This window comes from Embiotoca jacksoni, unplaced genomic scaffold, assembly GCF_022577435.1.
Source record: "Embiotoca jacksoni isolate LCO1_2020_lvr unplaced genomic scaffold, fEmbJac1.0.p SCAF_8, whole genome shotgun sequence".
NCBI classification, from domain to species: domain Eukaryota; kingdom Metazoa; phylum Chordata; class Actinopteri; family Embiotocidae; genus Embiotoca; species Embiotoca jacksoni.
The window spans coordinates 17,745,479-17,759,927 of record NW_027185436.1 but is presented as its reverse complement, the minus strand read 5'-3'; the positions used below and the strand labels follow the sequence as shown (position 1 = coordinate 17,759,927).

The 14,449-nt window shown below is 41.4% G+C and overlaps 1 protein-coding gene across 1 annotated transcript; it reads right to left on the bottom strand.

The window, feature by feature from the left end:
• Positions 1-4,329: 4,329 nt before the first annotated feature.
• Positions 4,330-14,391, bottom strand: dpysl2a (dihydropyrimidinase like 2a). Its single transcript, XM_069139181.1, has 14 exons — positions 14,058-14,391; positions 11,451-11,539; positions 10,162-10,346; positions 9,859-10,023; positions 9,457-9,518; positions 9,240-9,320; positions 9,086-9,154; positions 8,863-8,983; positions 8,433-8,589; positions 8,132-8,273; positions 7,836-8,006; positions 7,180-7,359; positions 6,379-6,562; positions 4,330-6,293 (listed from the first exon to the last, which is right to left on the bottom strand). Exons 1-14 carry the CDS (start codon positions 14,097-14,099, stop codon positions 6,202-6,204), a joined length of 1,740 nt encoding a protein of 579 aa, XP_068995282.1. The 5' UTR covers positions 14,100-14,391; the 3' UTR covers positions 4,330-6,201.
• Positions 14,392-14,449: the final 58 nt, after the last annotated feature.

Below are 14,449 nucleotides of genomic sequence, written 5' to 3'. Positions count from 1 at the left end.
CAAGGGATTCAAGAGAACATTTTTAGACTTCTGTTGTTATTTATTTTGTTTGTTACATTTTTTTGGGGAGGGTTAATTCACTAAATATATTTCCTTTGAAAACCTCTAGTCTGTCCATCCATATTCCCACAATTTCATGTACCTCTGAGCAATGCCAGATGGATATTTTAATATACTTCTGTGGAATTTTAACTGAACTTGTGGTTGCTGGCCTCAATCCTGACTGGCCCCCAAACCTCTTTAAAAAAAAATCCACCAGATTTAGAGACGTCGAGATAAGTCATACACAGTCTGAGACATTCTTCTCTCAGGCTGTACTTCTTGTGTTTCTGTCTTTTTTTAGTCGGCATCCACATCCCTGCACAGTTTTAACTCTGTCTTCAGTGTGGGTGATATTGCAAAGGTGAGAAACTGAGTGTTTTTAGTGTGAGTTCAAGACTGCAAAGTGTCTTTGTTTGCACAGAGGCATTAAAGAGCAAGAGGACAACCTCTGCCAACCTTATCGATTTATTCTATCCTGGCTACTCCTTCTGTGCGTGCACTAAGATCAACTCCCTTTGTGAGTGTGAGGGGGAGGAGATGCAGTTGGCACTTGTTAAGCCAATCCCACCTCATCCCTGAGCTAAGGTCAGTTGTTGAAGTGGAGAGCTTTCCCACATGGGAGAGACCCGGCAGTGTAGTGAGAGTGCATGTATGTGTCCGGGTTGTCATTGACTGGCTTGTCTCTGAACTTGTAAATCACACGTTCTGTGCAAATGCCATTAGGAGAGGGGCTCCCAGCTCCAGCATTAAACTACAGACGGTACAGATGACCTAATTCACCCCTCCCTCCATTATCTCTCGTTGTGGAGAGTGGTGGGATTATAAACAAAACGTCAAACCAAATACCTTTGTGGAATGCTTTATAAAGCCATATCATCTTCCAAATGCAATAGTTGAAATGAATACCATAACTAGATCTGCAGCTAAGGTCATAAAAGAGTGGAGGAGAGGAAGAGCAATCCATAATGTGTTTCATCAGGACTCCCTGTTTTTATCCAGCCCCCTCATTTTATGTATTCATGGTAAAGTTATCAATAAGTGTATAATTTTCCTCTGACTTCTCATATGGCATTTGTTCTGATACATGCATTTTACTGAGCCTGCAATCATTGATTCTAAAGAAGAATGAATTTAATGGTTACAGTCTATTAATATGGATGACACTGTGGCCATGACCGATCAATTCTGGGAGGGATTGTGGTCTTATAATAGCATCTGTGATTCACTGGATTGAAAGCATGGCTAGTGCCGGTGGTGACTCATGTTCGCACGCTCCCCCTAGAGGGTTTAGCTTTGTAAACTCTTCTTGATGTTTTTTTTTTTCCTCCTTTCTAAAGCTCTCCTCGTGTGAAGATGTTGACATTATAGGATTCCCCTCCCTGGTTTAATCAGTGCTCATCATGCTAAATCCTAATTGGACAACTGTCAGACAGCCAGGGGGCTCCACTCCAACTAATCACACAACTTTTGTTGATGTGTGCATTCAAGTGTGACTTAGCCGTTGTCTTGTTCAGTTCATTTTACTGGAAGCATCCCTGTGGGTGAAGTGTTGAAAGGAGCTGCAACATCGAAACGCTGCTGAGAGACTGTGTGCCGCGACTCTGTGCCTCCACCTAGTGTCTTGTTGCCTCCTGAATTTACTCCATCTATAGGCAGTTATTTTTGAGTATTTTTATGCAAATATTAAAGACAGTTTTGAGAGCATATTTCTTGCACTGCAATCCAAAATCAATAGGCTGATGGATGAGACAAGACTTTCTTTTGGTCTGCTTGACTTGGATCCACAGCTTGGCAATAAACCTTTTTGGTATATAGTCTGCGCAATAAAACACACAATTCCCCTGCTGCCACTGTAAACACTCAACAGGAGAGGACTGTGTTGAGCTACATGGAGGCCTGTTTAGATTAGATTGCTCTTTTTTTTTTTTTTTTTTTTTTTTTTTATTAAATAATTTATAAATATGTTTCACATTGTGAATTTTATCGGCATATGCTGCTAGTATCCCACCAGCACATATCGTTTCCTCACACCTCTGCCGCTGGATGAAGATTGATATGTTAGTATAATGTGCTTCTGTTAGGAAACAGTATGTATCAGCATATGACGATGACATTGACAACATGAAATATAAATAACAGAAACCACTACAAAGTGAAAATCATGCCGCTACATTTAAAAGCTTTTAAATAAAAAAGATGATTTATAAGTTTTAAAATCAGAGAAAACTTTTTTTTTTTTTATGCATATATAAAAAGCTAATCTTTTTGAAAATGATTTTTATATATCTGCAAATCCTTAAGAAGGTTCCTGGAAAGGAAATTTGTTACTAATTATAAAGGACAGTGAAAGAGTGCTTAGTCATTCTTCTATAATTTACTAATTCCAATTAACTAATTCTAATGAATTACTTAAGTGACCAAGATAATCTTTTAATCAGGGTTGGAAGAGAGATTTGCAGGCTTTACTTAAGTAAAATAAGGCTAAGAATACCACAATGTAAAAATATCCCATCAGAAGGAAAACAATTCACTCATGGAAAGGTTAATTATAGTATTAAAGAGCCCTATGTGCAATGTGTTATTAGAGAACCAGGACAGGAAGGCTTAAAATGACATCGACTCCCCCTTCTCCTTGACAAGATGTCAAAAAAAGTATTCTCAGAGTGAATGTTTAAAGCTTCTACGATATATTTATGTTAGTTGTATATTGGACCATGATTGGCTTCCAAACCAGCTGTGATATTAGAAAGGTAGGCACACACCATATATTCAGATTTTAGGTAAAAAAAGAAAAGAGGAGTTTTCACATCCACCCAGCAATAAACAACATACATTTCAGAGTGAAGGGGGACTTTAACCCTTTAAACTGAGAACTGTCTAATCTGTGAGGTTGGTCATTACAAGCTTGTGCTGCTCATCTAAAAGCTCGTTCAGTCTCTCAGTATGAGCTTTGAAACGGACTGATACTGTCAGTTAGGAATAAAGGAGAGTGTATGTTAAGGAGTCAAACATATTGGGTTGTTATTACTGATGTATTCGTGTGCTCGTAGCATTGTATTTGTATGGCTCTTTGCAGTGAAGCTGATGTCAGCCTATCTATTACCGATAATTTAGGTCTACTAAATTAAATGACCAAACATAATGCATATTTAACAATGAGTGTTTTGTTTCAATAAATTAATATATTCTAAATTTTAATCATAGCAAATTCTCTCACAATTTGGCACAAGAAACACATATATGTGCCACTTTCCCTTTGAATACAGTGCCTGAAAATTGTCCAGTGAGTTAATAAGAAAACATCTTTGGGATTTTATAAAATAAAAAAGGTCTGATGTCCTTCCTTCATAAGGAAATATGGCACACAAGTAAGAGTTGTAAAAAGGTTCCCACATTAGCCCAATCCACCTGACTAACTTTCCTGTCACATGTCAGCACACAGGAAGAGACAGGACCCAAACGCACCACCGGTTTTAGCGAATTCAAATGTTTACTCACCTCCTTCTTCAACAAAAAACACAGGCTGCAGGTAAAAAAAAAAAATAGGCAAAAACTCAGGAACTGGCAGAGGTCGTACACCAGGAGCAACAAGATGTCAGGAAATAAAGTCAGAGGGAGGAACGAAGAACGTCAATGACACAGTTGAGAAGAAGAGAGGCAGAGGTAAACACAGGTGAGTCTGGAAACTGGTGGGAAAAACACACAAGGACAGGAAGTAAAACAAAGCAGAGGGGAGTGATTTCAAAGTAAAACAGGAAACCCAACAAACTAAAAGGCAGAACCATTATTAACATGAATTGTTCATCTTTTCAATGGATCACCTTTCACGGGGTCTTCAAAGATTTTGTTTGTAAAATCTTAATCTCTAAAGAAACGAGTTAAGTATAGTTGTCAGATAAAGTACAATATTTTGCTATGAAGTAAAGAGTAGAATTAAAAAACTGAAAATATATAAGTGAATGTAACTGAAAACAACCCTTAAGTACTGGATTTTGCTTTAAAATCATTGCACAGTAAGTCAGCTGAAAATGCGAACATGTCAAATTTGTCTACAGGGCAATAACTGAACTTATTAGATATACAAGTTGCTAATAATTATTAAACATTTATATAGGTTTTAATGGATCCAATTAGTTTTTATATGTTCTTAATTAGTCATTAAGAGAGAAGTATGTTTCATTGAAAATCCTCCAAATATTAACAACTTCTATTAAACTCAACAAAACTAAACCAATGTTTATGTATCCGAACATCATCCCTGTGTTCCCTATAATAATTAAAATGAGAGAGGCAGCATAAGTTAATTTTTATTACTTTAATCCATTGAAGTCAACACAGATAGGGTCAGATGCTGACAGGACCGATGATTTCCCCCAAAACACTGGTATCCTACAAAACATACATGAGCAAGAGTATCACACGAGGTGGAAGAGGGCAAACAACAGTGCTCAACATTACAACTCAATATCCATTACCAAGAAAGTTCCCCAAATGTAAATCACTTCACATTATAGTTTTGCATACAAAACTTACACTTGACAAGGCAATGAGGAGGAAATAATCCAGTGTTTAACAGTATGGTTGTACAGTGCAGCGCGTCACTGACAACCTGTTGTGGTTCAGTGAGTGCAGTTACTAACTGGAGTGAATCTGGTGTCGACAATGTCGGGCAGATGAGAGGGGTGAGGGAGGAAAAAAACGATATATCTGGTAATTCATTCACAACACTAACACCGAGAACAGTGGACACATCATCAGCACACTGTGTGGGATTTCATATACATACAGAAGCATTTTTCATCAGGTCTCAAAAAAACACCATCCTTTCACTTCTTTAAAAGAGCCTTCATAGATACAGTGTGCTATCAATATCTTACAGAACAGGCAGGCAAGTAGTTCAACATATCCTAAAACACAGACATATCCAATACAAATGAAAAAAAAGTTGCAAGCTCACGTATAGTTTTACCATTTGGATTGTTACAGGTGCAAAACAAATTGTGAAAAAAAGTAGTGACTCTCCCTGGCTGCTAGTTTTGCAAGGCTGACACTACTGATGTGTGGACGTGGACATCATCTGCACATGTACAGCGATGGTCATATAGCACCAGGTGCAGAGAGGTCGTTGGCAAACCTCCCATTGAGCTTCTTTATGGTGTCTGTCCGCATCCTGAACCGTATACACAGGTTTGATGGCTGGAAGCGTGTTGCCCTGACAACCTTTCAACACAAGAGGGGGGAAAAAAAGAACACACACACACACACACAATGACGAAATGAGGGAAAAGGTTATCGTTTCTCAGACAAAAGCCACCTATTTCCGGCCAAAGCTGAACAAGTGGTTTAACCTTGAAATACCCTTTCTTTTCCTTTCAGTGCAGTCAGCGCTTTCCAAAATGACTTAACGGGATCAAACATAAAACACCAATTATATCAAATGAAGAAAGTGCAACTACAGTATAACACAAAAGGAAGACATGGGTGAATTGTTCAGCTGAGTACCTAAACAAAAATACTGCAAACTTTAAATAAATTTAAAAGGTGTTCTACAGTCTAATCTTTCAAATGGAGCATTTTGAGATTTTTTTTTTCATGAACAGTGAAAAAACATTAGCAGTAAAACTGCATTGTTAGTGTTATAACGAGGGCAGCAGAGGCTTTACTTTCAATTAAAGGTGGCAGTCTAACATGATTACCAAAACATTCTAATATCTGGAAAATAAACAGTGCGAGAATAAAACTTGTAAACACCTGCTGTTGCTAAAATGCCCACTCACGAAACCGACTGCTGCTTGGGACAAAGTTTTGTATCAACTTTCTGACCCAAGACGGCAACTAAACAGCAAAAATGATACAAAAATGTAAACAAATTAATTCGATCAATAATCAAACTGGGTGTAAAAAAACAGCGAAAAAGCTGCTTCAATTCACTTGATCCTTCCTTGAAACTGGAATATGGCAAGAAGATGAAACAAAATGGAATAGTGCTTTCTTATCTTTTAACATGAGGTGACATGGTGGTAATGTGTGAATAAGAACGGATGGAGAGCGGTGCAGGGGGGAGTCAGAGGTGATGACATAAGAGATGTGATGTGACATTGGTACGAGTGGCCTCTGGTCCCTTGTTGCCCTGCACCCCGGCTCAGTCGGAAATAGAGCTTAGCCGAGGCTGGTGATGTTGGCTTTTCCACCAGGGGGAGCCACGATGCGTTGAGTGTTGCGGCGAGGAATGTTGTCATCCACTTGGGCACCTAAAACGTTAAATTACAATAAAACCTAAATGTCTATTTGTGACAGAGGCCAACTACCAGGAATGAAATCTGTGCTTTCACTCACCAGACAGACTGAAGCCAGACTGGTGAAGGTTGCGCACCGGCTGGGGAGTAAATTGCTGTTGCTGCGGCTGCTTGACAGGTGAAGTCTTCACCGAGGAAACGGTGGACATCACCTTGGGAGTCACAGTCACCTCACACACCGGCCCATCATATTGACCCCTGGGGACTCCTCGCAGCTCTGTAAGCTAAACCCACCAGCCAAATCATCAGACCACAAGTTGTGTAGTTCACAGGCCATGAATAATGTAAGAATTAAAGGTCCCATATTGCTTAAATTCAGATTTCCTTTTTGTTCATAAAGCAGGTCTGTGTGCTCTATAAATACAGTGCAAGCGTCAAAATGCTCTACACAGAGAAATGCACACAGCCCCTGTTCAACAACTGTAAGTTTTTGATGTCATAGTGAATTTGTGACATCACAAACTCCCACTCATGTCGTATGTTTACCCTCAGCGCAGCCCACTGTCCAAACCTTTAAGTGAAAGAAAACACTGAGCGGTCCTTCCGTCACAGAGCTATCAAGCTATACGACGGAAGAAAATCTGTGATTGGCCTTGGCCTGTCACTCTGAAAAGACTCAGCCAATCAGAGGAGAGGGTCACTGATATCAATGTGCCTTAAATGCACAGACGCAAAACAACCTGTTCTGGGTAAAACAGACGTAAAACTATATTAAGATGTTTTTTGGCAATTCAAACCCTGAAAAATATATTCTTATGGATGTTAAGACAGAAAATAAAACACTGTAAAAGTGTAAAATATAGTTAGATGAGTGGTGCAAATGCCTGCAATTAAGACTCACCTTGCTGCGAGCCTTTATCCTCTTGTACACGTTGTCCGGGAAGGGTTTGCGGCTGATGTAGCGCCCGCAGCCCTCCGTGGCGTGAAGGCTGCCTTCTTCCAACACAATCTTCCCCTGGCTGATCACCACCAGAGGACCTCCGCGCACTTCTGTCCCCTCAAAGATGTTGTACTCTACGGCCTGAGAGAAGAACAGGTTTCATCAACTAAAAACCCCCGGAGGACCTCTGAACGCTAAACACTGAAGAGTAGCTGGAGTAACATGATAATTATTGTAAATAATGTAGTTCTATAGCCTGAAACTAGTATGATAAATACAGAGGCACACAGGTTTCAAGTGATTTTCATTTTGATATCCTGTTGCGGCCCATCTGAAAGTTGTTGTTTTGCCTGCTCCAACGAGAGACTGTTCACTGTAAATGTTATGTTAGCACTGTAAACTATGTATTTGAGGCTCATTTTTCTTTGTATATTGTTACTTCTGCTGAAGTGTGTTAATACCTTTAATGGCCTCTGTACCTCACTTCTAAACAGAACACGCCCACCATGCAATTGGCATTGCAGTCCATCACATACAGGCTTAAGAATTAGATCTTAACATCCAAAAGACACATGGATGTGGATCAATAGTCCAGATAGGCTGAGTAACCATCTGACCAGGTTGTGGGTCTTTGCTGAGATGATCTTAGTGATGTCTGGGTCCCACAGGATGAGGTCAGCATCGGACCCCACAGCGATGCGGCCTTTGCGGGGGTACAGGTTGAAGATCTTGGCTGCGTTTGTGCTGGTCACTGCCACAAACTGGTTTTCGTCCATTTTACCAGTAGCCTTTTGGGATGAGACAATACTAGTCACATACGAGCAACAAATCATGCACAAAAGGTATTTTGCTTGCAAGTGCTTAATGTTTGGAATTTTTGGAATGTGTGGAAAGTGGGTCATGGAAAGCTCACCACGCATTTGTCCCAGATTAGGGACATCCTCTCCTCAGTGCCGTTGGTGCCCTCTGGAATTAGGGTGAAGTTATCTTTGCCTACGGCACGCTGAGATGTCTGGAAAGTGCAGTGAGCACTACCAGTCACCTGCAATTCCCCACTAGATAAGAAAGACAGCAAGAAGACTATGACATTCACCATGTGTCATCTTATATTTACCCTCCCCTGCAAAGGGCATTTCATAACGAGGCTGAGTAAAAATAAAATGCAGGAAAAAGCGTGTTCCAGTTATCTTTAGGTCCTGGCTCAGAGCACCTACCATGACAACAGAGAATTGAGGTAGTCAGGGGTGGTGGGATCAGGACTGAGCGGTGGAGAGGTGACAAAGGCTGCTGCCTTGGCCCAGTTCTTACTCCAGTAATGGGTACCGTCTGTGCCCAAGCTAGCAGATATGGGCTCTCCATAAACCACAGCACCTACAGGAGCAGGAAGATGTCAGTAGCAGTAACCAGTGTATGAAGGCCAATTAAAAAGTCCCCGGGCTGTTCATGTTGCGTGCGAATGGAGTGCAGCACTGTGATGGAGCAAGGAGCAGGTGGAAGCTATAACCTTCATTAATGATTAATTATTTCAAGTTCAGTCACTGGTCAGTGCACATTAGTGTGCGTTACCAAACAACAGGAACATTCTGATCCACCTTCACACTGGCTGAGAAAAAAAAAAAAAAAAATCCAAATTTTGCTTCTTACCCCTTTTTCTAGCGAGAGCAATGACATCAGCCGCACTCTTGCTCATCACCTTGGTGATGTAGAGGGGACAGTTGGTCTGATTGGCAATGGTGACAGAGCGGTTGACTGCCTCAGCCTCGACCTGCACATAATGACATCGAGGTCACACACTGTTCTCTTCCATACTGTATACTGCATTAAAGGAGCCGTCTCTTATTGTTAAACAGTATATGGTCAGTCTTACCTCCTCTGGACGGCTCAGCACGTGACCTTCAGGGCCAGAGATCCCCAGCTCGAGAATGCGTCTCTGCTCCTAAAACACCCACACAAGGGACATTAGGATCCAAAATACAAAGTAACTGCTGAAACCGAACTGACTGTATCAGTGTTTCTGTTACCTCTGCAATGATGTCTCCGTTCTCAGCATGCACCTGTGCAATTGCTCCGAGATCTCTGATGACACTAAACACCTCATAGATCTACAAGGTTGTGATACACACTGGTCAGCTTGTAGAGCAGTCATCTCTCCAAAGACATCTAACAGCCTAGAAAACATATGCTGTGACAGAAGACTCAGCAGAGATCCCACTAATACTGATCACAAGCCAAGCGTACCTGAGAGTCAGAAAGTTGGAAAACATCCTTATAAGCCAAATAGACCAGGAAAGAGTTGACACCTGAAGATAGAAAACTTATGAGAGAAAACAGCCAAAGGTGGAATAAAGAGAGCAAAAGAGGGAAAACCCAGGTCGAAGGAGAGAAGAAAACCCAGGTCGAAGGAGAGAAGAAAACCCAGGTCGAAGGAGAGAAGTAAAATCAAAAAGATAAAAATTGCAAAAGCAGAAATATTCAGTTACTGTTTAGTTTTTATTACTCAGTGAAAGAGGGTTGTTATTTTGTTCCCCATGCAAAGTGAGAGAAACAGTTTAACAATAACTGTGAGATGGAAACACTTCACTGTGCCAGTAAAAGTCAGACCGTATGTGGAGACCTGAGCTGACAATGTTGACGACCTACCGTGATCCTTCACTAGTGTCTCCATTTCTTCCTGAGTACCATTGTTCCACTCGGTGATGTCTACATGCAGAGAATAGTCGCAGCAGGACTTGCTATCAGCCCACTCTCTCCACTGTTTGAAAGCAGCAACCAGGCTGACGCCAGGCTCGGGCACCACGTGGTCAACTGCACAACACAAACAAACAGGTTGGATCCAACACGCACAACACTGCAAAATTAAATCACACGCTTGATAGCATGCACATCTGCAAGGTTATAATTGCTGCTTTTAAACTGAGGAAATGGGTCTGATGTATCACATACTGATCATGGTTGTCCCTCCAGCCAGGGACGCCCGGGTGCCCTGGTAGAAGTCATCTGCTGCCACCATGCCTCGGTCAGGCATCTGGAATCGGGTGTGCACGTCAATGCCTCCGGGCATCAGCATACCTCCCTGAGCATCTATGATCTTAACTCCTCCGGGAACAATGAGGTTGTCTCCTATTTGCCTGACGGAGACAAAAACAAAAACAAATATGGACATGAGAGAAGGAAACCTGATAAAACTGAGACAATCTAGATTCCAAGAATCCAGGTGATATTGGTGTGCGTGTGGCCTGCTTGTAGATAGAAAAGGGTCAATCAAAAGGTTCCAAGACTGCCCCTGTTGCGCCTGAATAGTGAGAAGCACCGTGACATGAACGAAGCAGAGGGAAGCTATAACCTTCGTGATTAAATATTCCTAATTTCATTGTTTAATCATCATCAGCACCTGAGTTAGACATGTTGTGTGAGCGCTGGTCCAGTGCGTCTGGGATTTCGCCACGGACATGACCAGAGGGCGCAAATCTGATTTTATGTCAAAACTTACCTACAGGAATGACGCAATGAGCCAGGTGAGGTGTTCTGAAGGCATTCATGTTTCAAGAGAGGTTGAACAGGAGCAGCCAGGTGGGTTTTCTTTGACATTCACGGGTTTGTGCACCATGAATTCATCCCCCGGGGTCAGACTGTCAACACCAAGCTCTGCTGTGACCTTCTGAGGCGGCTGAGGGAAAATATTCAGTGCCAACGACCTGAACCGTGGCACGACGGTAACGGGATTCTCTAACATAATGACCTGCCTGCTCAAGGCATGTTAAAAACATGTAAGTTTCTCGCCCACAACGCACAACCCAATCCTTGCTCCGCACCGCCCTCACTCAAAGGATTTGGCTCCCTTCCAGTTCTTTCTGTTCTCCAAAAATGTGATGTCTCTGCTCAAGTTTCAGGTCTATGGCGAAATCGCAAATGCACATGTAGCAGTCTTGAAACATTTTAATGTTTTTGAAGCTTTGATAGTTTTTCTTTTTGTTGTTATGTATTTCTGATATTTGAATTTTGTTTTTGTTTTCAGTGTAGGTTGCTATTGGTTTTTTTTGTATTTCACATGAATAGTGATTTTTATTTTTCTGAGGTTTGGTGTGTTCCGTCTTTTGTCTTTTCAATGATACAGTGTGATTTAACTTTTTGTTGTTGTTGTTGTTTTTTTTTTGTGTGTACACCCCAGGAAGACTAATGACTACTTTGTGGAGGGTATTAGGGATCCAAATAAAGAATAAAGTAGAACTTACTTGATGACTCCATCCTCCATGTAGATATCAGCCAAGAATGACTGATCATCATTCACTATCTTTGCTCCTTTGATGAGGAGACGGTCGCTCTGAAAGGAAAAGACAACATTTTACGTCACCCATAATGCAAAAAGTAATGCTGACTGGAGTAAAATCATGAATCATTTATTTGAATTGCTAGTAATCAGTTCCATAATTCAATTGTAAATTTTACTAAGGTCAAAGAAAATGTAGGTCATTGTTAATAAAAAAAAAATTTAAAAAAAAAGTTTGGTCTAATGTCAGGGATGTATTTGGCTAAGTTTATTTTCTAGTTTGTTCAGACACCTCCACAAACGTTTTATTGAGGTACAAAGAATGCTGCCGAAGTTGTGAAAAAGCTAACGGTGACCACACAGCTCACAGATCAATCCATACCGACTTTCATCCTGTGTAATCGATGGTGGGGCTGGATTTATTCCCACCTAGCAGACACATCATGTGAAGCGGGGGAGCAATTCCTTATTGAAACCCTCAAGTACTGTAGGAGCACACTGTCTCTGCAGTGGTACAATTAACTCCACCTGAATGAGATGAAAGGAACTAGGCCGGCCTACTTCTCCTTACAGGCTTTCAGGGTCTCTGAGGACATCAAGGAGCGCTAACGAAGACAGAGAAGGTTTACTCCTAACCTCACAGGAGGAAACACTCGGTTTCTAATGTCCAGACTCGGACAGGGGGAATGCATTAGGTATATAAAAGTCATGGCTTTACTGACATGATCTCTGATGCCATTACGCTCCCATAAGTGGGTCACATAACCTCTGTCATTTCTGTGCCTGCGTGGTCAGCTACTAATGCACTGAGGTTGTCACATCTCAAAATGGCTTTCAGTGTCCAAAAATGACAGCAGTCATCAACTCCCAAGAGAAATGTCTCAGAACGTGAAGTACGTACTGTATATAAGAGCTCCTCTCCTCCTCCTGATAAATCCTGTAATCTACAGTCATAAAACTCAATTGGTTACTCAGAACTCAATGTACTTAACAAAGGGCTAAGTGTCAGGCAGTGGAGGCCAGACTATAAACCGAAGAAGGGACTGTTAAGTGCACAGAACTCCGCTCAGTTTCCAGTTCATTAGGGACACCGAGCTGAAAGTAATCAAGTTGCTGGAATAAATTCTTCGTACAGTTTTTGCCAAAACTGTTTAACAGAGGTGTCGATTCAACTTTATGCTAATTTTGGAGTTTGCAGGGTTTTTTTTTTTTTGTGCTATTAACTTGTAGTGCGTTACACAGAAAGGTGTTTCAGTTTTTGATATAAACTAGGTGGACAAAATAATGGAAACATCTATCAGTATGAAGCAGCAGCACCAACAGACTCCAAAATGAACAAAATTCTAACAAGCAAGCATCGGTTAATTCATTTAAAAATATTTTTTCTTCAATAAAATGTCAATGAAAAGACACAATCTTGTCAACAGCCAAATCAATTATGGAATAAAAAAAACAAAAAACAGAAGTGAGAGTTAAATGACTACATTTTAATCAATCAATTGGTTACGTGTTGATAAGGTGATACCAGATACAACTGTACAAAGACGAAGAAGGACCGCCCTGCTTATGTCACTATATGAAACTATGAATACAAGCTTCACTGGATTCCTGCTTGGCAGACAATGTAAACAAATTCTGTTACTGATCCAGCCTGATCTTGGTGTTTTGTTCAAAACTCTGCAGAGTGAACCTGTCTGCTTCATTCCACACTAATAAGCAGTCTGTGTCTGTGTGTGTCTGAAGGCCTTGCTGCAGAGTTACTGCTGTCTACATGTTTATAACCAAGACTCGACCTGCGAGACACCTAACAACCTCCTCCTCTGTCGTAAACACAGCCAGTGTGAAGTGACTATAAATGATCGAACTTAAAGCAGTTGCTGTCTATATGCTTTGACACTCTGGTGAAAGCAGCTGCACGGCGAAAGCACAGGGTTTGGATGGGTGCTGTCCGATGACCTACTTTGCAAAAGAGGTTTTAGGTCTTTTGACTGTCACACCATCCCTACTGTATTCCCTTAATGCTGTGCTTTCATGTCACCGCTGGAAAGCTGCACTACGAAGGAAAACAGATATTACGTCAACATTTACAATACCATGACACAGAATCAGGGTTACATGCATTCCTTTTTAACAAAACAAAACAAAACACAGTAAAGGCCAATAAAGAGGGCCAGACAAAGTAGATGTCAGAGGATAGAAGGTGGAGGATGACTGAAGGAACCTGTTCACTACACCCTCCAGGCTGAGGATGCTTACAAGGAGACTTGAGGAGGAGAGCTAATAATGGCAGCTACAGGAGCATATAGCTGTCTGCGAGTGCATTACAGAGAAATAACACTACCTAACCCCTTACTGAGGAAGAGAAAAGCAGCTTGTTGCAAACCTAACAGGCTGGTTATCATTGTTCCTCTAAAGTGTGTGCTGCTGCTGCTGCAGCTGACAGCGTCAGTGTAAATGAATGGGAACACGGCAGCTAAACGCTGGCTAGCTTTGGGTCTAATCCTGAGGCTCACCGCTCGATCTGAAACACCACCACTGAAGGACAGATATAATATCACGAAACCATACTCACTGTAATTCGTGGGATGTTCTTCTTTCCTTGGTAACCCGACATTTTGAAGCTGACACAGCTGCCTCTTGGCTAACGCTGGCTGGTTCGACTGGAAAACCTCAGATGCCAATGAAAGGATGAATGGATGCTCTTGCCTGTTGGCCAGTCGACGCCCTTCACTCTCAACAGAGCCTGTGTCTAAAAAAAAAAAAAGAAAAAATCTTCGAGTGTGCACAGTGCAGCCTAACAATAAACGTAAAACGATAGGTTATATCCTTGCATAAAAGTCCTATCCTGGGATTTACTGCTGGAAGAGTAGCCTGAAGACCAGACAAGCACCAAGAAGAGAAGGGCCACAAAGAGATATCGCGCATGCGCACTGCCCCGCCCTGCTCAGCGACAGCTCCATGTTT

What these genes read in the sequence shown, in the direction of transcription:
- dpysl2a (XM_069139181.1), bottom strand. Translation starts at nt 14,099, where the DNA reads ATGTCGGGTTACCAAGGAAAGAAGAACATCCCACGAATTACA. An exon ending in TGCTGAGCCGTCCAGAGGAG is followed by an intron (nt 8,984 to 9,085) that starts GTAAGACTGACC and finishes CATTATGTGCAG; the next exon opens with GTCGAGGCTGAGGCAGTCAA. An exon ending in CTCAATTCTCTGTTGTCATG is followed by an intron (nt 8,274 to 8,432) that starts GTAGGTGCTCTG and finishes TTTCTTATCTAG; the next exon opens with TGGGGAATTGCAGGTGACTG.